Source organism: Catharus ustulatus, chromosome 2 (genome assembly GCF_009819885.2).
Source record: "Catharus ustulatus isolate bCatUst1 chromosome 2, bCatUst1.pri.v2, whole genome shotgun sequence".
NCBI lineage: Eukaryota > Metazoa > Chordata > Aves > Passeriformes > Turdidae > Catharus > Catharus ustulatus.
The window spans coordinates 23,449,868-23,474,227 of NC_046222.1; the positions used below are offsets into that span (position 1 = coordinate 23,449,868).

Here is a 24,360-nt window from a genome sequence, read left to right on the forward strand (position 1 = left end):
CTGTGCAGCCTATTCCAGATCTTGACAACTCTCAGTCATGAAATAATATCCTGATATCTAACCCAAACCAGCCCTGGTTCAACTTGAGGCCATTTTCTCTCATCATACCACTTATTGCCTGGGAGAAGAGATTGACCCCAACCTCACTACAGTCTCCTTACAGGTAGCTGCAAATAAGGTCCCACCTGAGCATCCTTTTTTCTAGACAAAACCCCAGCTCCCTCAGCTGCTTTCCATCAGACTTGTGCTCCAGATCATTCACCACCTCCACTGCCCTTCTCTGGACATGATCCAGTACCTTAATGTCTTTATGGTAATGGGGAGGTCCAAAACTGAACATAGAGTTCAAGGTGCAGCCTCAACAGTACAAAATACAGGGGAACAATCACTGCCCTGCTCACATCATCATACAGCCTCTGCTTCCTGTCCCCACCATTCAAATAACGGCTGTAGTACCACTAGCACTTCTTCCCTGGGATATTCCTCCAATTTGAATGGTTCAGGAGATGAAGGATAGGATGGTCAGGAACAAGAGGGTGGTATTCAAGCGGAAATTGGGAGGAGGTTTGCCATCTGTCTTGGGTTACAGTGCAGGATGTGATCAAAGGCATCTATTCTATGACACTCTGTTGAGGGTGGGGGCAGTAATCCTTATCTCCGTGGGAGATATTCTGCTAATGGGCCATCCATTGAAACCAGACGGGGCATTGTTCTTTATCTTTTCACAACCCATCCTTCCTCCAAGGAGTTATCTTCTGCTAATGGCCCATTGAGTCTCACTGTGGGACTGATAAAATTACTTCATCCCATTGGAAGTTGCTCCAGCCAGGGGGAAGAGCCCAACATTTCTTACCAAGATAAAAACAGAGGTTTTAGGACACTAAGGGAGCCCCTTTCTCCACTGGACTTCCAGAGGAAAACCGGATTTTCTCCAAATCACCACTGGACCTCCAGAGTGAAACTGCACCTTCTACAGGACCACTGCTTCAACTGAACCACATCTGTCACTGCAAGAGGACTGCAGCCACCATTTAATGGAACTGCTACCAACACCCTGCCTGACGGGGTGTCAGGTAGTATTCTGACTCTGTCAGTGTTTGGGGTTTGTTTTTTGTAGTACTGTATTTCTATTTTAATTTCCCTAGAAAAGAACTGTTATTCCTAATTCCCATGTCTTTGCCTGAAAGTCCCTTAATTTAAAAATTATAATCATTTGGGGGACCGGGGTTTACATTCTCATTTCAAAGAGAGGTTCCTGCCTTTCTTAGCAGACACCTGTCCTCTAAACCAGGACACCATCAAAACCCTTTGTTTCTGCTGCAGCTTTCCAGTTAAGATGGAAAACACCACCTATTTGTGCAGTGGAGATTTGTTCATTACCTGTGATAACACAGGATCACTTCTGGGAATCTGACAGGTGCATACCCCAACTCTGCAAGGTCTGCAAGCCTTCTGCATGCAGCCCTACAAGTAAAGAGTTGAGAGTCAAAGAGTACACCACCAAAGGTATTTGGAAGCCTAATGCACAACATAGGATAAGATCTAGAAATCCCCAATATGTACCAAACACAGGAGTGACCTTCCTCTCTGCTCTAAAGGAGAGTAAAGTCTTCTTTCCCTCCTGCCTCCTTTGATCCACTCATTCGGGTTGGCCTCAGCTTTCCCACTGCCTAATACCAGGAGCAGTTCCCCACTGAGCATTTAGCAGAAGGAGTGCTACCTGTTTGCCCATCACAAATATTTTGTTTTCTCTGCTCCTGTACTCCCCTAGATTAGAGACAAAGCTCACTCACCTGTGGTGTGATGGGATAAGCCAGTGACAGTCTGGCTGACAGAGGAGCTCTCCCTCAACTTCATGAGGTGAAGAGAATGCAGTGCCAGGTAATAGGAAGACAAGAGCAGCTGGAAGCCAGCTGTGTGTGCTGCTCTCCTGGCTAGCCTGGGTACCTCTTCTCCAAATCCCCCTGCTCACAGCAGGAGGTATGCAGCCATTATGAGACATGTTATATTGTGATGCCTTCAAGCAGAGAAACTCTGCCAACAACCAACTACTTGCTCTGGAGGAACAGGGAGAATGAACTTTTTTTTTTCCCTTTGACACATTTCCCTGTGAATGAGGTGCAACCTATTTTTTTTAACCTATTTAAAGACTTTGATTCTGCTGTCTGTCACAGTATTTGACTATATTCCACGAGAGTCAACAGTAACATGGAAGTCACAAACTTTCCAAAGTTTTCTTGGGGCCCTAGACAGGTCAAAGCAACCTTAACATCAGGAGATATTAAATTCCTTCCCTTCTTTGCATTGGTTGTTGATCTTCAGCAGTTTTGGGAGCACAGTGGTTTTGAGTGTGTGCTGCTTGCATCCCAAACAAGAAAAACATCAAACCTCTCAGGCAGTCCGGCTCCAAAGGACAGCAAAAGAGGACTGAGAGCCTTGCATTGCCAAACACCAGAAGATGGGGCATTAGCAATCCCAAATCTCCTAGGGAAGTGGAAATGTGCTACCAGAGTTGCTCAGAGAGCTATCTCCCAGATCATTCCTGAGCCTTACTGCCAGCACTATAGTACTCTACATAGAGAGCTCCAGTTAAGGGGCTGGAGACATCTTTCTTCTTTTGGCCAGGAGCTGCCTAGAGCTCTATTGGCTCAAGAAAGGGGGTACTTCTTCATAACTAAAGAGTCAAAACCCTTTTAAATTCAAGAGACAGATTTTACAATCCAAATTTCCACCCTGACCTTTAACAGTGTAATGGTCAAACACTGAATAAAATCCCAACAGCATGCTAGAATCTCTTTCCTGTGGTGAATGTTCTGTGGAGAAACCCTTGAGGATGGACAGTAAGACAGAGAAAAATCCTTCTAATAACTTCTTATAATACATGAAGCAAGCTGCACCAATATGCAAGGTTCCCTCTGATGCTTAAAATTGAATTGGAGGTTTTAGTCAAAGAAAGCCAAAGAAAGACTGGGAGGCCAACAAGCACTTTATTAGTGACAGACAATAATGTGAAATAAGCTATTTTGTCTCCAGTTACTCAACACATTTAATGCTGATCCAGCTCTCCTCTTGCTTACATAAACATAACCCCATTTGCCCTTCCAGAGATAATCAGAATCAGGCTGTTGGTAGAGGCATAAACACAATTTTCTTAAGAAAACAAACTATAGTACAATTTACACATGAATTTTAAGGTAAGGGTGGTGGTTCGATTAATTTACCCTCCCAAAATAGAACATTTAATGTAAACATACCTGGAAGTGTTTGAGACCAGGCTGGAAGGAGTTTCGAGCAACCTGGTCTAGTGGAAGATGTCCTTGCCTAAGGCATGGAGGTTGGAACTAGATGATCTCTAAGGTCCCTTCCAACCCAAAACATTTGTATTCTATGATTCTATTATTTTTAACCTAACCCCACAGTCAGTAAATAGAGAGTGATTTTGAGAGGCTGATTAATTCCAAGTGTTTCAAGATTTCCTCAGGTTAGACACGTATTGGCAGGATACAGCTCAGTGAGGTAAGTTCCACACAAAATTTGGACAGTCATATAGATTGTACTGGCAGTGTGCTGGGGATGACCCCGGTCGTGTCCTCACCAGTTCAGCATAGTCCCCTAGGACCTCAAGACTGTCGGCAAAGCTGGATGCTGGTGTCTTGGTTCATCAACAGCCTCAGATATGGTGAACCACATCCAGGGTCCATGCAGGAAAACCAGGCCAGGGATAAAGTTATGCACTCAGGTGGCATCCAAGAGGTGGCACCAGACACTCAGCTGAAGACATAGACACCCAATAAGCCGATCCAGACCTGAGCTTACTTGGAGACCCTGGACACAGGGTAGGTGGATACCCCTGCAGAGACAGGTCAAGGTCCAATTAGTGTACTCAGGGTCCTGTCAGACAATGCATTTCCTGAGAAAGTAAAAATGGCTCTCCATAGGAAGGAAAATGTTGCACCTGCCCGGAAGACCAAACAAGGCATGTTACATCTCCATCGTTAGCCCAATATCAACTTTTGTGGGAATAAATATATCCAGTGAGGATGTATTTATTTATATTAATGTCTTTCATCTCTAAACGTATAGTCACTGCAAGCACTTTGTATGTAAAATGACTAATTGGAATGACCTGTGCAATTTTCAGCTTAAACCAATTCCTTTATGCTCAACATCTGCCCAACATCTAATGACACAGTTTATATTTTCATTGAGGAATCAGCACCCAAGCAAAATAGAGAAAGCTTTATGAGTCTTTACTTTAAGTCAATTAGAATTTAAATATAGGTCGAATGCTAGGGAGAAGAATGGGACCTGAAGCAATTCAGATCTCAAATGTTCATGTACTCTAGAGACAGAAGAATAATTTGCACACTTATTCTATCTTCCAGGGCTGGGGGCATTTGGAAAGGCAGGTATGCTCTCTGCTGCATATCTAACAGTGTTTTGGCCAACTAGTCTTTAAACTTTCTAGGAAATGACTCTTCTACCTTTGCCCTTGGGAGGCTATTTCACAGCTGAATACATCCCATTCCTGATTTGCTCTTGCTAGTCCTAGCTATGACCTCCACAGAGGAGCACACACCTTCTTGAAATACTTGGCAAGTCCTATAGATGCTTGAGGGTGTTTTTGCACCTAGATCCAATCCAGAACACCCCAGCACTGGTTGAAAAGCATCAGGAGCAACTTCTGTGAAGTCAGTGAAACTGCGCTGATATAAACCAGATCTCAACTACTACATGGACATATACATCCACACATGTATGTCTGCCACCCACTACCAGAAGTATAATTTCTAATCTAAACTGCTTTCTTCTTTTTCCCTTCTCCATTCCCTCTGCTGCTCATTAAAACTTCTCTCTCCCATCTACAATGGTGAAGAGTCAGCAGGCTGCCCAGGTAGCATTAGCTAATGGGAACTGACAGCCTGCCACCATTTTCTGAAGGCTTATGTTTTGATACCTGTCTGTCTTCCAGCCTGCCTAATTCTATGGAAGACTTTTATCACAAGGAGATTGACCTCAGGCAGGAGACATTTTGTGTCACTCTGAACAACTAAAATGAAGACACGTGGGGATGGCAAGAACTCGCTAGCAGCAAAAGGCAAGGAGAAGAAAACTGATGTGTGACAAGAATACCTGCCTTGCAATTGGCAGTGATTGGTCCTCTAATGAATGAATTCACTGAAGAACCTGCGCTGTGGCATATATTGAGACCCTGTAAGAGGCAACATTAACTGATGTTAAGCTAAAATACCAGTAAAGTTGTGAGAAGTATTTTCCCACTGATTTATAACAGTCTGGGATCCAATTAGAGAGTTCTTCTGCCAACTAGTGTCTTGTGAGGTTCATATGATGCCTCACAATGGCTTATGGGGACACAGTCTGGAGTATCTCTGGTACTTGGGTTTTGGCACAGTAATTTTTACTACCTTTTACTGCAGAGATGTGAAAGCAAAAAAAAAAAAAACAAAAAACTGTTCACAGCATGAATACCTGTTCATACCTAAAGAAAGTAAACAATTCTGTTACTGTACTTCCCTGCTGAGGTGCCATGCTTTAGTTCCCACATAAGCTTTAGTCTGGAGGACTCACTGTTCTCTTTATTTCCCAAGTTCAACATTTCTGGTTGAACTATCTTCTTAAAGATTCATTTCAGTCTCCACTCCAGCTGAAAGACAAATCCTTCTTAAGAATCACTATTTCTTCTCATTGGAGGTTTCCAAAGTTGCCATGGAAGGAAAAGGTATTCATCAAAAAAAAAAAAATACAAACCCATAAAAAACATTCCTTCCCTCCCAGCATGGTGTCAAGTGTGCCCCAGATATGCCTTTCAAAAAAATCAGGTCACTCTGCTGTTAGCTCTATTGTACTGGGTTGGAAAGCTCCTGAGAAGGCACAACTGTACACCTCCTAAGAGCTCAGGACACCTCTTTCTATTAGTGGTCTGAGCTTCCCCTTCCAGAACAGGCCAATGGCTGAATATCCTGGATCAAGGAAGAACAGAAACTACAAAAAACTGGGAGGTATAGCATCCAAGACAATTTTTTATTTCATGTGTTTCCTTCATGTCAGACACTGTCCATGCATTTTGCCTGCCTGCCCTCTAGATCCTTAAGTCTTCCTGCACATAAAATTTACACGTAGTCAAGCAAATGCCCCTTGTGTGGAGCTCCAGAGGAAAAATTTCAATGAGAACTGATATAAAGCTTTTATCTCCACAGACTTCTCCCCAGACTGATGAATGCTATTGACACTTCCTCTAAACTGAATGTGCCTGCATTGTACTTAACCCTTCTATTCAGAGATTCCTCTCTACATCAGTTATTCTGCTTTGGTTTATCTGCTGAATTTACTATATTCCCTAAGAGACACAAAGCCTCTTAGATGGTTTTCTGGCAGATACATGCAAGAAATTTACCCTTACAAATTCTCTTCCTCAAATTGGGTGGCACAATATCAGTAGTCTCAGTTTGCCCTCAGTAGCTTCAAATGAGTTTGCAGCTTCTGGCCAAGAATATGTGCTCACTGTTTCATTAGTGGGACATAGCAACATAAATGGTGCATCCAGCATTGGGATTTGCTTTTTTGAAGATGGGTATCACTCAGAATGGGCTGTAACAATCTCTGAAGAGGCCAAGTACCCTGTAGCAGCAATGAATAAGGAATAACCAAGTAGTTTGATCAGAGCTACAAAACCGCAATTCAAATTCATACAATGCTGAGTGAGGCCTGTCTCTGGGATGGTGGTTTAAGCTCATCTTGAGATATGGGAATTAGGGCTAGCATTGAAGAGAAATTGCAATTTTTGTGTATTACCCAACACTGTTCACTCATCTCTACAATCATCCAACATGCTCTAATTGCTTCAGTATGTTCCTGCAAACAGAAACCGAGAGTGACTTGGCCAGAGACAGACACAGATCTAAGATGTACACAGAAGCCGTTGTCCGATAATAATGATCAGCTGTCACAGGCAGAAGAAACCTCCTGGCACTTGGCACTGGCAAATTTTCAAATACCCGCTGGTCACTGCTACCCCATTAATTGTGGGCACTTTGCCCAGTCTACATTCCTGAACAGCTTTTTTCTTCTCTTCCCCTTCTCTCTTCCTCACAGACTTCTAACACAGTTAATAAAAAATTTATCAGGGAAATGAAATAAACACCGATTTAATTTGATCTGAGAGCCAAAGAGAGGACTTTTGCTGTTCAGGTGCAGACTCGAGAGTTTCTGTGATTGCTGTCAGAAACATGCCCACAAACCAAACATGATTAGATAAATGGAGATGGAGAGGTGTTTTTTGGTTTTGGGGTGGTTGGTTTTTTTTTGGAAGGTGGAAAGTTTGGTTGTTGGGTTTTTTTAAGGGAGTGGAAAGGGCTGGGAGAACAGACCACAGTGTGTCCTTGAACACAAGGAAGAAGAGGATTACACTGTGAAATCCATAGAAATTAATGGACTTTGAAGCACCAGAGATGGACACATGGCAGCACCCAGCACTTTCAGGCAACAGGCACTTCAGCTCCTGAGAACTGCATGTGCAGGTCATTAAATACCTGGAATTTGTTTTTTAAATCCTATACAGTTTTACCTTCAGGGAGAAGAAAGACAATGGTAAGAAGCACCTAACACTAGAGACATCTCAAAGTAGTTCAAGGACTAGAGAGATGGGGTAGCAGGAAATCTGGGAGAAAAATTAAGTACCATGGAACACTTTGGGCTAGAATAACAATACTTGTCTTGTGAAAAATTCAGCCTGTGCCTCAGGCTGTGCTGGGCTGGTGGCAGAAAATGCAGAAGTCTTTTCAGGGGAGTCCCTTTTACCCTTTGGCTCAGTGGGAGAGAGCAGGCAAGAGTATCCAATCAAGGAGATTGCAACCTTTCACTGGGAGAACTTATATGAATTTATGTCAGGCTTATAACAAGAGATTTGGAGAGGAATGCATCTGCCCTTTGCAAGGACAGGTAAATACGTCAGGGATTATAACTGAAAGCATTGTCCAGTAAAGAACAGATTATAGACTAAAACAAAAGGTATTGTTATACTATTTAATGTCACACAATGCGGGTTATGGCAAGAAGAATAGTCAAGACCTGTCAATGCAGCTGAGAACACAGACTTTGTGAAGTGACAGAGTCTCCAGAACTAGTTTTTTAAGTAGTTTCATCTTTACTGCATAGACATACAAGGTGGATTAATACCACCAAATTTTAGATATTGAGAAGTTTGCTGTGTAAATCTAAATTAGTCATTTACATTCCTCTTGTAGTCCGAAGTAAAAGGGACTTCTGGGGGATGATCTATCACATTTATCTCAAGGCAGACAGCAGAAAGAGTAAGATGTTGTCTTTCTCACAACAGACTACAGATGAGGGCCAGATGATTAGTTTAGATTTCTGTTACTAGCAGTCTGATGTCTAAGATTAAGTGTGATGAATCTCAACTGCAGTGCACCGCTTCTGTTTGAAAGACCAAGTGTCCATATGGACAAGAGATGCAACACCTTCACACTTAAAATACTAAATGACAGATGTTTATCTCTGGACTTGGGTTTTAGTCCTGTTTCTGATAGGCTTCCTGTGCCATTTATTTTGCAGAACCACACAACCCCCTGGATTTGTTAAAAAGAAAGAAACTTTTTATGACCTTGACTGGCAAAGCCTATACTAACAATGTGGTTTGCTCTTTTTCGCTCTAGAGAGCAAGCCACAGTCTCTTGTTTTTGCGCCAGTCCTTTGGACAACTATGGATAAAGCCATGAGATCACTCTCAGGCTCTTTCCCAGAATGAACAAGTGCATCCCCTCTCAGAGCAGGAGCAGGCACAGCTGATACGGACAGCAGACTCCAGCATGCGGATGATGCCAAGTTCAGCTTCCTCAATCAGTGAAAGTCCTTCAACACCAACCCCACACACCCTGGGCTTTCAAATTCCTCCTTACATTCTTGTGCCATGGAACACACACTCTGCCATCATGTTATAAAGGCACCAGTCTCCCAGACTATGTCCCAACCCTTGCTTTATTTTTGGTACGTCTAACCAGAAAATATAACAAACTAAGCAACCAAAAAAGATGCATGTCTGAGGCCCACAGGGTCACCATAGTGAACACGGAGGAGACCAGCCCTCCCTACTGGTTTCCAATGTAGTGAGGACATGTTCTATCCATTCCAAAAGGTACCACCAATTAGAAAAATATGAGCCAGACTATGCCATCTAGCTTGGAGTCCACGGCTTTCCCTGATACTATCCACACAGGATGTACAGGCAAAACCATGATGTCTACCTGAATTATGAAGGTGGTGGTCCACAGACCTTACATAGCTATAAATATTCTCCTGGAAACTAAACATGCCATGAATTATGTTAAATATATTCACAATAGTTAAAAACACAGTAGGAGAAGCAGTCACTGCCACCCTCCTTAATGCTCCCTTCAAACAGCATCATGAGGGGTGATATCTCTATGAACTTTGATTCTTAACTTCATTTTGTAGGTCAACAAGTGGATTAATCTTTCAGGTAAAATTGTGAATTGAGAGCTCTATGCAGTCATAATCCCTAAACTCATAGCTGGATTTGTATAGTCAAGGTCATAAGGCTTTTACTTTGCACAGTCTGTTCTGTAGCTATTTGGGGAGATTTATTGTACTTATTCCCAAAGATTTTTTTTATATCTTTTTTTTTGCATTCAAAACAGGAACATACCCAAAAGCCACATTCCCATCAGTCTAACAAGGGGACAATCATTTTGAAGAGACTCTCCAGAATACAGCTGCTGCTGCAGCACCTGCGTGAGGGCCATGTGGAATTGAGGCTTAGGATCTTGCTTCTTGGCTCCTGTCCCTGTAAAAGGCTCCTTACTCTTTTACTTTGCCTGTCTACACTTAACACATTAATGACATACTTGCTGTATACCAAAGCTGAGAGATGATCCTCCCAGTTAACAGAACCTAAGGAGATGTCCCAGTCACCCACTGACTCAGAGTACAGTTAACAGTACACAGAACAACTTCTGGTGACACAGCTCTGGTCTCCTTGCTGGCAATTTTTCCAAAGCATCAGGCAATGCTACCAACCTCTCTTATGACCAAGCCAACCATGGCCAGATGCCCCAGGTCCGCCACATCACATGCACCCTATGGAGAGCTGAGTATCCACATGCCCAGACAGTGTGAAAACAAACTCACAGCCTAACAGGTTGAGGGCACCTAAAGGTGAGATGCCATTATGTTCCTTACACCATGACAGTCGTTTCTCCACACATTCGAAGGGAGTGTCTCCTTACCTTATTAAAGGCAAAAGGCTTCTCTTATACTGCTGATAGAGAAGACACAGAAACAAATAAAGAAGATAATAAATAGGCTGCCAGAGGCCCAATTTATGTACCCCAAAATTAATGAATCATTCCAAATTATTTGCCCTAAATGAAAACTTGTCACCAAAATCCAATTCTCATTTCATTAAAAAGAACCTCCCTAGCTATCGGTTCTTTTTCTCCACAGATTTTTTTTTTTAAGGTAACCTTCATGGAATGGGGGAAAAAAATGCAGTTGTAGTCTACTTTTCTGTTTGAGGAGCACCAAAAGTTTTATTTTTGAAGATCTGTTCCTCATTCTTATATATGTCCACGTAGTAAAGATATTCCTAGTAGATTTTATGAAAGACTATTGATGCACAAGATCATGAAATCAAATCATCAATGTAAGGGAAATCTGATACACGAATATGAAGGGAAATTCAAAAGCAGTGCCGCTGAAGCCTCTGTAGCCTCCAACTTTTGATATCAGAATTAAGAAAGCTCACAACCCTCATTGGGGATTTCCAGAGGCCCTTTCAGGAAAAGTAGGAGAGACAAATGATGGCACTTCCAATGTATTTTTGAGAAACAATGAAATCTTTCAGACTTTCACAAACCACTATGACTTCTCAAGCAGGGCTTGGTTCCTGCTACCAGAGCTCTGCTCACTGATAGCCTGAGTTGTGACAGGTAAAGATCCAGAACTGCCAGCAAGACTAGCCACGTGCTTGTGCACCCTCAGACTGATAGCATGAACCTTTGTTCCCTTCCCAGGAACCTTCTTCCTATTTTCTGATGGAGATTGACACCTTTTAAACCTAATATTTGTGGTTTTTTTAAAAAAATGCATTTTCAAAAGCTGTGGTTGGGTTTTGAGAATGAGTTCTCTTTCTGAGTAATCTCTAAATGGAAGCCATATGTCTAAGTATCTGTTTCCTTTTTGTCTATTTTGTTGTATGCACATTTAGTGAGTAATTTTCCCCCTCTAACTATCACATCTTGGACTTTGTTAAATGAAACTGCTATTCTGTTATATTGTTGGTGTTTTTCTTATTCCCAAGCAGCAAACTACTGACATTTTAGCAACTATACAGGAAATGTGATATTAAGTAATTATTTTCTCAGAGTATTTCTTCACTTTCTGGTGAATAAGAAGCTGTTTCTGGATTAGCAATTTCAATGTTTCTTAAGATAAAAATGAGAGCTGGAGCTCTTAAAAAACCACCAAAATCCAAACCCTGAAAACCTACTACCTAATACGATTTATCATTCATTGTTTTTATGGAAAGCAGGGGGAGGCATATCCTGCAAGGCACAGCCTGCATACATGCCAAAAAGACAGACTACAGATCCATGCAGGAGCGATGAGGGCCAGCACTGGATAGCGATAAATGGGAGGAGAACACAATAAACATGGATCAGCTGGGGTCAAACTGCACCATGAAGACACAAGGATGTGCTAAAAGGCATAGCACAGAGACTGTGCCCACTTGCTTTTGCCCGCTCTAATTTTAGAAGCATCATCTTCTTATTCCCTTCCCTGAAATGAAGATTTTTTTATTTCCATAATGAATTAATATTAAAGAATAAAAGAGAAAGCTTTTAAGGTATGAAAGAAATGTGCTTCTTTCTCTAAGTCTTGATGTTGTTTTTGAACTGCTGGCTCGGTTTATTTTACAATCTGTTTCTAACCAATTCCAATTTCAAATGAAATCTTGGCTCCAATAGAGAAAAATTTCCTTTAATTTCAGTGGAATCAAGATTTCAATCCAGGTTCTCATCCACTAACAAACAGCTATGATGACTGTAGATGGTAGCACAGCAGCCAAAACCAAAGAACATGAGCTGGTGGACCCCAGGAATCTGGAATTTCATTCCATGTGGAGTTTTGAGCATGGCAGATTTGCAGCATTAACTCAACTGGAACCGATGAAATAAGAAAAACAGGCAAAAGGAACACACTATTCCATGAATGTTGGAATTGCAAGGCCTGGGTTACCACAGTTGTGTGTCCTAGGTCCTGTCGCCTCCTACCTTTGGACCCCTTGACTGGTTTTAGTCAAGGGGGCATCCGTGGACAGTAAAGCTACAGAAGAGGTTAATCTGAGTCAGAGAAATGTGGAATATGATCAACCTTAACGATCACCCACATTGCAAGTAAAGAGACAACCTGACCCTAAAGTTTCTAATGGAGACAAGCTATATATATTTTCTCATTATTTTGTGTTAGAAATCCCAAGCTTCAGATCAGATATTTTTGACATGTTTTTTTTAACAGATTTTTGCTAATTTTCAAGCTACTAAGCAGTTACAGGCCTACCATGTAAAATGAATAAGATATTTATTCCTGATTATATCAACAGTTCTTTTCTGCAAAAAAAGTTCAAAAGGACGTGGCAAATTTTTTTTTTTTCACTCATTATTGAGAAGAAACTGGCCATCATGAAGGGTACAGGCAATGGGAATCTATGACTTAGGACATGCAAGGGGACATTTCTTGTTGTGGTAGTCAATTGGATCAAATTTCAAGGCTCACAACAAGTCAATGCAACTGTTGTGCTACCACAGCCTGTTCTTTTAAGCAGTGGGAGCAGGAACACACTTTGCTTTAAAATGGATTGATATGTGTAGTCTCACTGCTAATGGTTATTTGTGCTCTCTCAAGAAGACGTGGTGGTGGGACTAAGTTCTTGCTGTGTTAGGAGCTGAGAGAAACATATTGTCCCTACTTCCCTGTCTTACAGTCCAAGCTAAGACTTGGGACTGCAGACTGAGCCATCAGACTGAGAAATAACAAGGCAAAACCTTTTAAAGAACTGGTGTGAATCTAAAATCAGCTAATCAGACAAAATCACATAATATCAGCTGATACACTGTGAAGAGTCTACTCAAGCTAAACTGATCACTAAGGACTTGGATTATCGTACCAAGATCCTTCCTCCCAGCCACAGGAAAGTGTTCCATGTATTTTGTACTATACTTCTTTCTCCAAAATGAGTAAGCATTTTTTAAAGTATTCTGTTTTTGTTTCCTGCCTGCACCTGCAAAGCAAGCACCAAAGTATTTCAGAAAAACCTCCTGATTTATGCACTAAGAAGTGCTAAGCTCCAGCCAATATAACAGAGCCAAAGTGTAAGCTGCATCGTATCATTCCAACCATGCCTGGAGATAGGAAAACAGAAGTTAAGAGGCATCAGGACACCCTAGGGATGCAATAAAAATACTAGATGGGGAGGGAGGAGAAATTCCTTGGTAACTTATTAAACACCAGGCGGCTTTTCCTGCATTTTATGAGTTTGCCAAAACAAAGTAGCACAGAAAACCTAGAAAAATTGCCACCAATACTATTGTGTGCCTAACTTTTTGGAATTATTTTTCTGGTAGAAATGTATGGTCTATGGTAATAGTAAAAGAAGTATAGCAAGATCTAAAATGCTTCAGTTGCCCAAAACTAGTCCTTGCTCTCTCAACTTATTTTCCCCACCAAACTGCTGTCACTCCATTCCAAGTGTACTGGACTTCTCTCTTCCAGTCCTCCTAATAACCTGAATTTATCTCCTCCCTTCAATCTTTTTTCTTTTTTCCTCCTCCCCCACTATTCCCAGTAAAGTGATCTTCTTTTCTTCTTCCAAAAAAATTCATATTCCCATTTATCTCATTATTCTTTGTGACAGCATGCCAAATACACTGTCATTTTCCCATTGGTGCTATGTCCCAAAAGAGACAAAGTGGTCTGTGCTTGCTCTTACCTACTGCACGTTCCCTGGAATGAAAAACGCTACAGCGTTACTGCTCAGAAAGATCACTCCAATTCCTGGGCTCTGTGCCCACAAAGCAGGGAAGCCAACATTTCTCAGAGAACAGCATCTGACTTCAACATCCTTGCTGTCTAGCTACCAAAAGAAAAATAGCTTCAGCTCTCTTCAAACTACTCTGCTTCCAGCGCTGGCCAAAGAGGTGGGATCTCACCACAGGTCTGCTGAGCTCAAGACCAGCCCAGTCTCTCAGCAACCCACCACAAACAATGACAACAAACAATGCTGTATTCTGGAAGGAATAAACACCAGTGAGGATCAACAGAAGGAGATGTGGAAAGGCTAAAAGGATGCATGGCTCCAAAAGGACTGCTCAGACTGGACTTCTCCCAGGGGACGGACACCAACATTTCCACTGGTCAATCTGTCTGATGAATTTTGGATGGATACTTAAGGATGAACTGGACTGTGCCTGAGAAAAATCTTGTTTCCTCACTTATGACAAAGGGAGTCCAAGACAATCCACAGAAATAGTAACATCCTCATTTGGTCAGAAGGACCTCATTCTGTATCAGGCTGGTGACCACCAGAAATTACCTCCACTTGATACCTGACTTCAGGCTCCTAGAAAACATACTCTTGTGCCTTGCATCAGTTCTGCTTAGAAATCTTTCTCACAATCCCAAAGTCCAAAGCATCACCTTTCCCTATTGTTGTCCTCAGAAATGAGGGCAAGGGCTGGGCAGATCACAGAACCACAGAGTTTCTCAGGTTTGAAAGACCTCTAAGATCATTGAGCTACACCAGCATTGCCAAGTCCAGCATTAAACCATGTCCCTAAGCGCCACATCTACACATTCCTCCAGGGATGGCAGACAACACCTTCCCACATCAGCCCTAGACCCAGCTCTAACCAAGGGCCTTGCTGGGACAGCAGTTTATGCTGGGGAAGCCAGATTGGCCTCTGCTGCTTGTCTAGGTAAAGGACCTCTCTGTGCTGTACCAGTCACCAGCACAAAGTCTGAGAGGGTGCACAGCTAATCTGCTTGTAGAGTTAATAATAAACTCTCTATGGTTGAATCCCAGGAAGAACAAATACATCTTTATATCATGTTGAAGCAATGACCAGTGAGTTTGAATCACTGCAAGCAAGGAGCACTACAAAGGCAATTCATAATGGAGAAAGGCTACACTCTACTTCTTTTCTCACACTGATGCCTATCAGTTAGAAAGAAAACTGTAGGATTTGGGCTTACCTGCTATGTACTTGACTTTGGGTTTGTGATTAGGGCTGGCCAGTAAACAAGCACTCCTCTTTGTGAACATTTGCTGCTGACATTTCCAAACTTTTGTTGGGCTAAAATGATGAAGCCCTAAATACTTTTTTTTTCATTAAATAAATATTAAAACAAGGGAGAGCCCACAGTCTTTACAGTCAATAACTGGGAATCACAAGAAATGCTACTGAGTCTGCAGGAATCCCAAGCTCTCAGCAAAAATGTTAATGTGAAGCTCTTCATACCTCAGTTGAGTATGGTTAGGTTTAGATGGGCTGTGGTAACGCTATACCTTTTTGTCCTCATAATTTTGACCAGAAAAAGCCCCTCAGACCTCTAAAACCTTCCGGATTAAATTTTAATCAAGTTCAAAAACAATGGAAGGTTTTTGTTTCACTGAAAAGTTACAACTACCTCCATTCAAAATGATGCCTATATGTACAGGCCCTTGACAGCAACAATTTGCTTCCTCCTGGTAGACTTACTCCTCCAGATTGACTTGGATAGGCCTAGGTCTTTATTGCAGAATTTTTTAAACCCCATAGATGCCAAGATTTCTGTGCTCTTGCCTGTCATCCTTATGAGACAAATAAGGACCACAGGAATTTTTCACTTTTATCTAATGCTTGAGAAGGTTTGAGGATATAGTGCTAAAAGAATAAGAACCCAAGGTAATGCTGGGAAAGCAGCAGCCACTGTGTCCCTGTTATAACTCAATTCTCCTGGAAAAAGTCACTCAACCTACTGGAACACATGATTAAACATCCCATTTATAAGCACTGAGAGGATAATAATAGAGTAAAGGGAAAAAAAAAAGGCAATGTACTTTTGGCAAACACATATCATGCCACCCCAGCCTCATTTCCCTTTTTTGTTTTTGTAGGATAGCTGGCATAACTGATAATGCAATATGTGTGATTATATGATATATCTTGACTTCAGAAAACCTGACAGTCTTCAACAAGCTAAGAGAATACAGTGGATGTTAAATCTCCATCAGGATGCTTCAAAGAGCTGCAATCAACAGATCGTTCTGCACCAAGGATGGAGGGTTTAGTGGGCTGCTTCCACAGTCTGCTTTTGCGTCCTGATCTTTTCAATATTTTAATTAACATCTTCATGATGGAATAGAAACAAGGCACCTGACTTTTGTCGATGACACTAAGTTGGGGGCAGTTGCAAGTGCTTTGGAGCCCAGGATCATAAGAACTGAAGTGGTCTCCATGGAGAGAGCAACCAGATGGCATCCAACAGCAGCGAGCACAAAGCAGTATTCTCAGGAAGAATAGAAAAACATTTAATGTTCAAATACAAAAGTAAAGAATGAGCTGCAGACCAGTAAAAGAGGATTAGAAAGACAGAAAGAATAAATAAGTGAAAGCAGTGAGGCACTCATATGAAAAAGGTAAATCTCATTTCATTCTGGGGTTAGGTAAGTGAAGTGTGATATGCAAAACAAAGCTGGTACTTGTATCTGCATGATTGAATCCTAAACTGGAACTCTTGTTTTGGTTTTGGACAGTACATTTAAGGAAAACATGTAGACAAACAATAGTGAAATATATATGCCACAGAGGTTGAAAAAATATGACCTCTGGAAAGCAGTGAACCTGTTAAGCTGCACTAGAGATCTCTGAGACACAGGAATTAAGGGGTTTCAGGCAGATATAAGGTAGTTTTTAGGAAGATGAGAAGTAACCACTATGTGTCTTGGAAGGACCAGAAATAATTGGCAGCAAAATCAATTTAGATCATATGTTAATAAAAGTTTTCCAAATGCAAGGACAGCAAAATAATGGACATGCACCAGTTATGCAGGCACAGGACATCTTCAAAAATGTATGTATGGGGCAGCCACTGTAGAGTTGATCTTGTCTCACTGCATGGGGAAGGACCAGACCATGTCTTGCAGGTCCTTTCAAATGTTTTACTCTTTTGATCAGACAGAAGAAATAACTGGGGGAGTAAACAGAAAGCTTTGCAACTGGCCATTGTACCCAAATTGAAGCAGCACAAAATGCTTTGAGTGAGGTGGTGGCTCAGAGCAGTCTCTTGGTGCATTCACCCCAGTGGAGAGAGCACCTGGGAGCAACTGAGCTGGGCAGCAACAGCCACCTCCAGTCCAGTGGACTGAAGGCAGTGCTGCCTACCTGGATCAGAAAGATGGAAGAGATGGCCACAGATGTACTAATGAATCTTTTGGCAGTGGATGCCTGTTTCTACTAGCAGAGGTGGCTTTATGTTTTCAAATACTGGAAAGACTTACGAGGACAAATTTTTCAACTTTTAGCTGTCCTGAAGTTCTCATATTTTTCTAAGTTGTCATTTCCTTACGCCCTTTTTAGATCTCAGCAATATGCCCAGTTGAAAGGGATCTTCTCCATGGATGTGCACACTTAAGAGAGGAAAGGAGCAAAGCGAGTAGGCTGTTTTTGCAGAGATTGGTGCTGGCTGACAAAGTAAAACTGGTTCTTCCCATGGAAATACGAAAGGGCTTGGGCACATACATTAGAGAGGTGATGTCCCGTTTCCTGTGATATACTTCTACCCCTCTGACCAGCAGAGTTCACCAAGCAGAGCTCACCCCAGGGAAAGTTGATTTTCTCAAAGCTGAAAAGGACCTGGTCCTAGAATGCAACTCCATTAGATTTGCAGTGATCTAAACACAGCAAACAGGATACAGTGAAACCTGCCTATTTCAGCTGTCATTGTGGACACGGAGTGGTCTCCAGTTTTAAGGGCTCCAACAGCACTCTAGGATCTCCTACCCACTTATTAGTCTCTGATATAGCTATTACATTTGTGTTTAGGGGTTATAGAAGTTGTGTTTTCACAGGGGCTGGACAGATGATGGAGTTGAACTGGGAGAGATTAAAAATTTGTCTTTGGTAGAAATATCTGTGACAACACTGAGTGAGCAGAATAGAAAGCCTGGACACGGCCCTAAACCAACCCATTGTCGCCAGGGCAGGAGCAGCTGTCATTGCAGTATCTTTCACTGGTAAATCCAGGCATCAACCATGTGCACAAAACTAGCAATGAGTTTCTGATCCTGGCTTGTTTTGGTTTCCCTGAGTTTGTTCAAAGGAGATCACTGACTATCATCCCAGAAATTCTCCTCCCAGATTACCAGGCAAACCAATTGACCACTCTGTCATTTAATATTTCAGGACCTGCATTTTCTTTTATTTGTTCATTTTTTACATTTAGGATGCCCAGAGCTTCAAACAGCCAATGTTTTGAAATGTATGAACACAAAAACAAGAGAAGTAAATAAACTACATAAATAAAACTAAATAGTTTAGCGTGACTCAATATCCAAACTTCTGTAATTTGTACTAGTGGTAGATTATTTTTAGGCAGACAACCTGCAAATTTTAGAAAAAAGAGCAATAAATATAAGAAAATAATGCTGTGAGACTACAAGGATTATTTTCTAACACATTATTTTGTACTGAATGAGATTATTAGTGAATGAGATTTTTAAAACATGTTTAAAATGAGACTAACTCTTCCAAATTGTAAAGGATTTAGTATTTATATTTTCCTTCACTTTTTTTTTCCAGGGTAAATTTAGGTTTAGAATAATTAAAGCTATGAGTTTCATGTAATTACAGGATTTTACAGTAAGCACAATATCACAATGGGTCTTTTATGAAATCTGTGGCAGGTATTAGAACAAAGATTACCCACAGATACCTTATTTACAGGCATCTAGAGTTTAGGAGTGTCAAAACTCACATTTTCTCATTGTCAGAAAGGTGGCAGTAGTTCAGAGCCAGATATCCATGTATTTAAGTGAAAGCTAAGCTAGAGAACTCAATTTTGCTGCTTGGGCCCATACCTAATAGGCACAAATAAAATTAATAATACATATGCATGGCTCTAGAATTCATTTGTCCCTATATTTTTCTTGACAGGTAAATGGAAATTGTGTGCTGTGAGATTTCACCAGCAATAAACCACCTACAGAGGGCTGGCTCTGCTCTGCTGTAGTGAGCAGCAAGGCAGGGTACACCTCCAGGGCTGGGGAATGCATTTCACACAGCAAGCACTCAGCCAAGCTGGGAAGACTGCTCTATGTGCAGGCATGGGCCACTCTTTGTGCTGCAGGGGGAGGATTCTGGGCAAAAAAACCAACCAGGAGCCTTCTAGCTCACTACACCTGTGTAAGCAGGTGCAAAGTATCACCTCTGATGGCACATCCAGACTTCTTCACCTTGCAGATAAACACTTGGGATGCTACTTAGCCCCCCAGTTTGCCAAGGGGTACCAGCAAGAGGAAAACTCCTGTCCTGTATGCATTTATAATCAGAGTGATTAAAAAACTTGCTGGGGGAAATCAAATCTGCAGCCTTGTGGGTTACTAGAATATCAGGAGAAATAACAAATTCCTGCTTGAAGGAGGATATAGAAGTTGAACATATCTGTAATATGTATCAAACACACTCATACATATCTATCACCTAAGCTGCTCTGTAAATATTTTAGATAAATAGGCAGAAAGACAAAATGGTATGAAAATTAAAAGCAAAACCAAGCAAAACTGGGTAAACTTACTTATTTGGTGTTCTGGTCTAGACAGGATGGAACAAGTAAACTCACTAATGACCTTACCAATAATTGGTGAACTCTTTAATTTGTTTACTTTCTGTTATGCCATAAATGCAGGCAGACAGATATGCTGGCTTGCCAAGTTTCCTGTTCCTTATGAAACACACAGAAGAAGGGTAGCTAGAAGAGGGGAGGGCAACATAACATATGGCAGGTGCCTCAGGTACCAGGTTTCACGCATGTCTAGTGGTGGTGCACCCTGCAAACCAATGACCCAACATGGAAAAGCTCACAGGAAAATTAATTCCTTAGCCTGGCAAAGAGTTGACTATGGAAGGCCAAAATACACACCACAATAGCTAGCTGACACAAGAAAAAAGAAAGGAAACCTGAGGAAGGAGGAGGCAAAGAAACCAGAGGGCTCTCTGGGAAGACTTGAGGAACAATGTTCTGAAAAGTGTCATTATAAACAAATGCTTTTCCATCAGTGCCAAACAACCAGAGCCAGGAGCCAGGTTTGCATTGTATTAGAATATGGCTTGGCATCACTGGTGTCCCCTGCTCTGTCACCACTTTTAAAAGGACAAACTAACAGCAGAGTAAAACCATGCTATACTACAATGGAAGGGAAGAGTCCAGCTGGCTCCTGTGTAAACATAAGGGACATACAGGCTACTGACTGGAGTATCTCCTATGAAAATATAGCTGTCTCCACTCACTGTGTCTCTATGTCTTTGCTCTCCTATTAGGCATGTTGCTTACCTTGCACGATCAAATAAACCTGGGAAGTCTTGGGATGATGCTGTGTCTGCACTGAACACGTATAGGACCCCTCATCGTAGACATCCACTTTCTGGATTCGCAGGCTGTATTCCAGGGGGTTTCTCTTCTCCAGCTCTACTCGAGGGTCCAGGGACCACTTGTCCTCTCCAGCAAAAATGATGCCAGAACGGTTTAACCAGGCAACCTTGGAGCTTCTGTCTTCTACATAACACCTGCAGACGATGAAACAGGTATGGGGGAGATTAGCAACCCTTTCCATCATCTCCCTTTTGTTCCTTCTCTTTACTGCTTTGCTTAGAAACTTCACAACACACTCCTGCCAGAGAGCCATAAAATCTTCTCATCATTGCTGTCCCATGGACAAGTATTTAGCAATTTAACTCTTTTCAAGAGTTCAGGAACCTTTGGTTCATAAACCCATGGGATTTGGGGCAGACATGTCTCTTGTTCTCTCTTCCTTTTGCCTGTAGCCTACACACGCACCAAAAATTAATTTGGAAGGCTACGAGAGATCCTGATCACCAAATCCCTTCTAACCCTGCTGAGTGAGAAAGCTTGGAAGCAGCGCTTCCCATGCTTCTCCTTCACTTTTAAAAAGTCGAGTATACAACAGTTAAACTCACAGACGCCTTCCAGTCTGGGGGGCAAAGTTTCAGGGCTCCAGCCTTGTCAGCTCAGAGGACAACTCCTCCATCCCTCAGTAACAGCAGCACAAGGGGAGAAAACTATAGGATATCTCCCATTTACAGCCTTCTGACAAAAAATTAATTTTGAGAAATTATTTCACTGTTGAAACATCACCCTCCTAACACATGCATATGCAGAGGAGCAGCAGGAGAACTAGCCACTTCCACGGCCCTGAGTGCCAACCTTCACAAGTCAGCGGACACACTAACCCCTTGACAACTATTTTGTTTCTTGAGGGAGAGCAGAGTAGCTGCTGTGAAGACAAACGCATTTTTGGCAAAGACACCTGGTCTGTACCACTTCCCACCACCAGAAGGAGATCTGCACAGAAAAGACAAGGAGCTGCCACTGAGGAGACATGTCCTGCTCACTCTCAGCCGTGTCTCATTCAAGAGGACCAGGGCTGAGGAAGACAGGCAGACATAACACCTCTTTCACCCTGGCAGCTGAACCCCTCAGAGTTAGGCTCAGACAGGCTGAGAGTAGGTTTGCCCTGCTGCAGGTTCTTATCACACTTGCTCTGAAGATAAACAGGAAGCTCAGTCTCCAGAGCTGTTGCTCCTTCACCTCTCAGAGCTCTGCTCACAGTGTCCTAGCATCCAAATAACCCAGCATCACTTGCCACTGCTATTACAGAATCACAGAATAGGGAAGGTTGGAAGGGACCACAGTGAGGTCGTATGGTCAAACCTCCCTGCTCGAGTAGGGTCTTCCTAGATCATGTTGCACAGGATTGTGTCCTATTCACTATTCATGCATATGTTGTATTTGAAAGAAGAGAGGATAAAGATTACTGCTCTGCTTCAAGATAAGACAAATATTTGACAGTAGGCTTTCATACAGCCTTTCAGCCTGGGTCAGACATTTTCCAAGTTCCTCTGTTTGAATGCATTTCATTCATGCTGTGCTGCAGCTGCCTTCCCTTGTGATGTGACCCCACCATTATGGCTGGCACCTCACACCCACTCTCTTTTGGCATGCTCATGGATGCTGTCCAAGTTGTTCTGGGGTTACTTGCGGGCAGGAGAAAAGCCAAGCTGTGTGGGCATCCATGGGAGCCATGCCATGCTGCTGGCCAAGCTGTAAGCAGCTCTGTCCCGTCGGACAAACATTTGCTTTAGAGAGCAGCCCAACAGATTCAAGGAAAGGGAATGAGAATTTGGCCTTCAGGCCAGAGCCCATCCTCCTGGCCAGGCAGGCACTTGTTCCTGATGTGAACTCTCAGGTGGGATCTGAATTGTTTTCAGAAAGCTCTTCATCAAAAAGAAAGATGCAGAGGAACCCGTGGGCAGTCACACTTAGAAACCATCAGAACTATGATTAGACATTGCTCCAGTTCCATTGGCCATCCCAGGCTGTAATCACTGGTAATGGGAGGTGAAAGCTAGGACCCAGGGAGCGCAATGTGCTCCAGGACTGGGCACAGTGACCCTGTAGGAGCACCCACAGAGCTGGCTGCCTTAGGGTCAAGAGTCCTCTTGCAAATGCGAGAGTTGTAACAGCACCAAGAATCATGGATCAGGTATTTTGGGAGCGAGAAGCTAAACAGATCAACAGTGGAAGCTGAAGTCAGTCGCAGCTGAAGTTTCTCAGTCACTTTAGAAAATCCCCTTGAACAATTATCAGTGCTACTGGACTCCAGCAGATCCATGGCACCACACCATCCCCACCAGGCTACAGTGAGCACTCAGCAGCTCTGCCCTCCCCCATATCATTATAACTCTCTGTTTGGAGTAGTAAATATGCCCCTGTGTGGTGACTTTTCAGTAACAGTTCAGTGGTGTGGTCTGAACAAAGCCTTGTCCTTTTTGCTCCTGTGGGTGGGCTGAACCGGCAACCCTCCCTCTTCTCCCTGGAAGAGCAAATGCGTCATAACCTGTCTTACATGCATCCAGGTCAGCCCTAGGACAGTGGTCAATAGCTACAGTCAGGAAACCTTGCAACTGCCCTGAAATAAGTTAGCGGGTGCTACCAAAATAAAGAAAGGAAAGAGGACAAAGGAAAGAGGAAAATGGGAAGAGTAAGTGAAATAGATTTGAGCCCACTGTTCACCATACCGGTTCCTCTCAAATTTTCAGGGAAAATCAATGTACATATATGGAAATTCCAAGTCCTGGCATGTTCTGAACATGCATCCATGTAGATGATGCATCTCAGTATGTCTGTCTGCACACAAACACATGCCCTCTTAGTCTGTCAGAGATGCCACCCAGCTGAATGGATCATGCTTTAATAAGGATTTATGGTGATGATTTTCACAGTGTAATAAGTGCTAATTCAATACTAATAGAATATTAAATGGCGTGTTAACTGATACTTTAACTGCAAAGCAATAGGAGCATGGCATCAGCTAGATATCAATGGACTCTTATCATTCACTAATAATCAATAATCAAGTTCACAGAGACAGTCAAGCGCTTTTCATTAGACTTATTGGAAGAATTACCATCAGCCTCAGTGAAAGCTAATAAACTATTTGTGTTGCAGGTTTAATTTCTTGACATCTCTGATGTGGCTAATGAGAGGACCAGTGAATGGTGATGGGCATGCCTTGCATGATCACTGTAAGAACTTGGGAAATGTTGATCTTGCACCATTTCAAACCACAGACATAGAAGGACAAAAGATCTTGCTGCCATGCCCAATTAGCCCTCCTTGCCTCCTTAGGCTTAGGCATCCACATCTCCTATCCTGGTGATGCAAGTCTGGAGATTTCACTGCCTGTTCTGCCTCACTCAGGCCTCAGTGCTTTGATTTCCAGCACCTGTGACTCCTGCTCCTCCTCCCGTTGAGGCAGAGGCACTCAGTGCATTGATTTCCCAGCATGTTGCTGTAACACTCATCACAGTTTATGTTGTGCCTGTCACTCCAGCAGCTCTCGGCCCTAAGCTTTCCGCCCTCTCTCTCCTCTGGTGAACAGACGGGCACTGCTGCTGAGAGGCAGCATGTGCCTGGAAAGCCCCAGCATGGCTTCCCCAGGCTGTCTGCAACCACTGCCAGGGTGGGGGC

The 24,360-nt window shown here is 42.5% G+C and overlaps 1 protein-coding gene across 3 annotated transcripts in view; it reads right to left on the reverse strand.

The window, feature by feature from the left end:
- LOC116992811 (limbic system associated membrane protein) overlaps window positions 1-24,360 on the reverse strand; it is a 1,292,475-nt gene that overhangs the window by 146,410 nt on the left and 1,121,705 nt on the right. For all 3 annotated transcript variants that reach the window (XM_033052803.2, XM_033052802.2, XM_033052805.2), the window contains one exon: window positions 20,644-20,876. In XM_033052803.2, coding sequence (XP_032908694.1) covers window positions 20,644-20,876 — 233 coding nt within the window. The remainder of the gene's footprint in view (window positions 1-20,643; window positions 20,877-24,360) is intronic.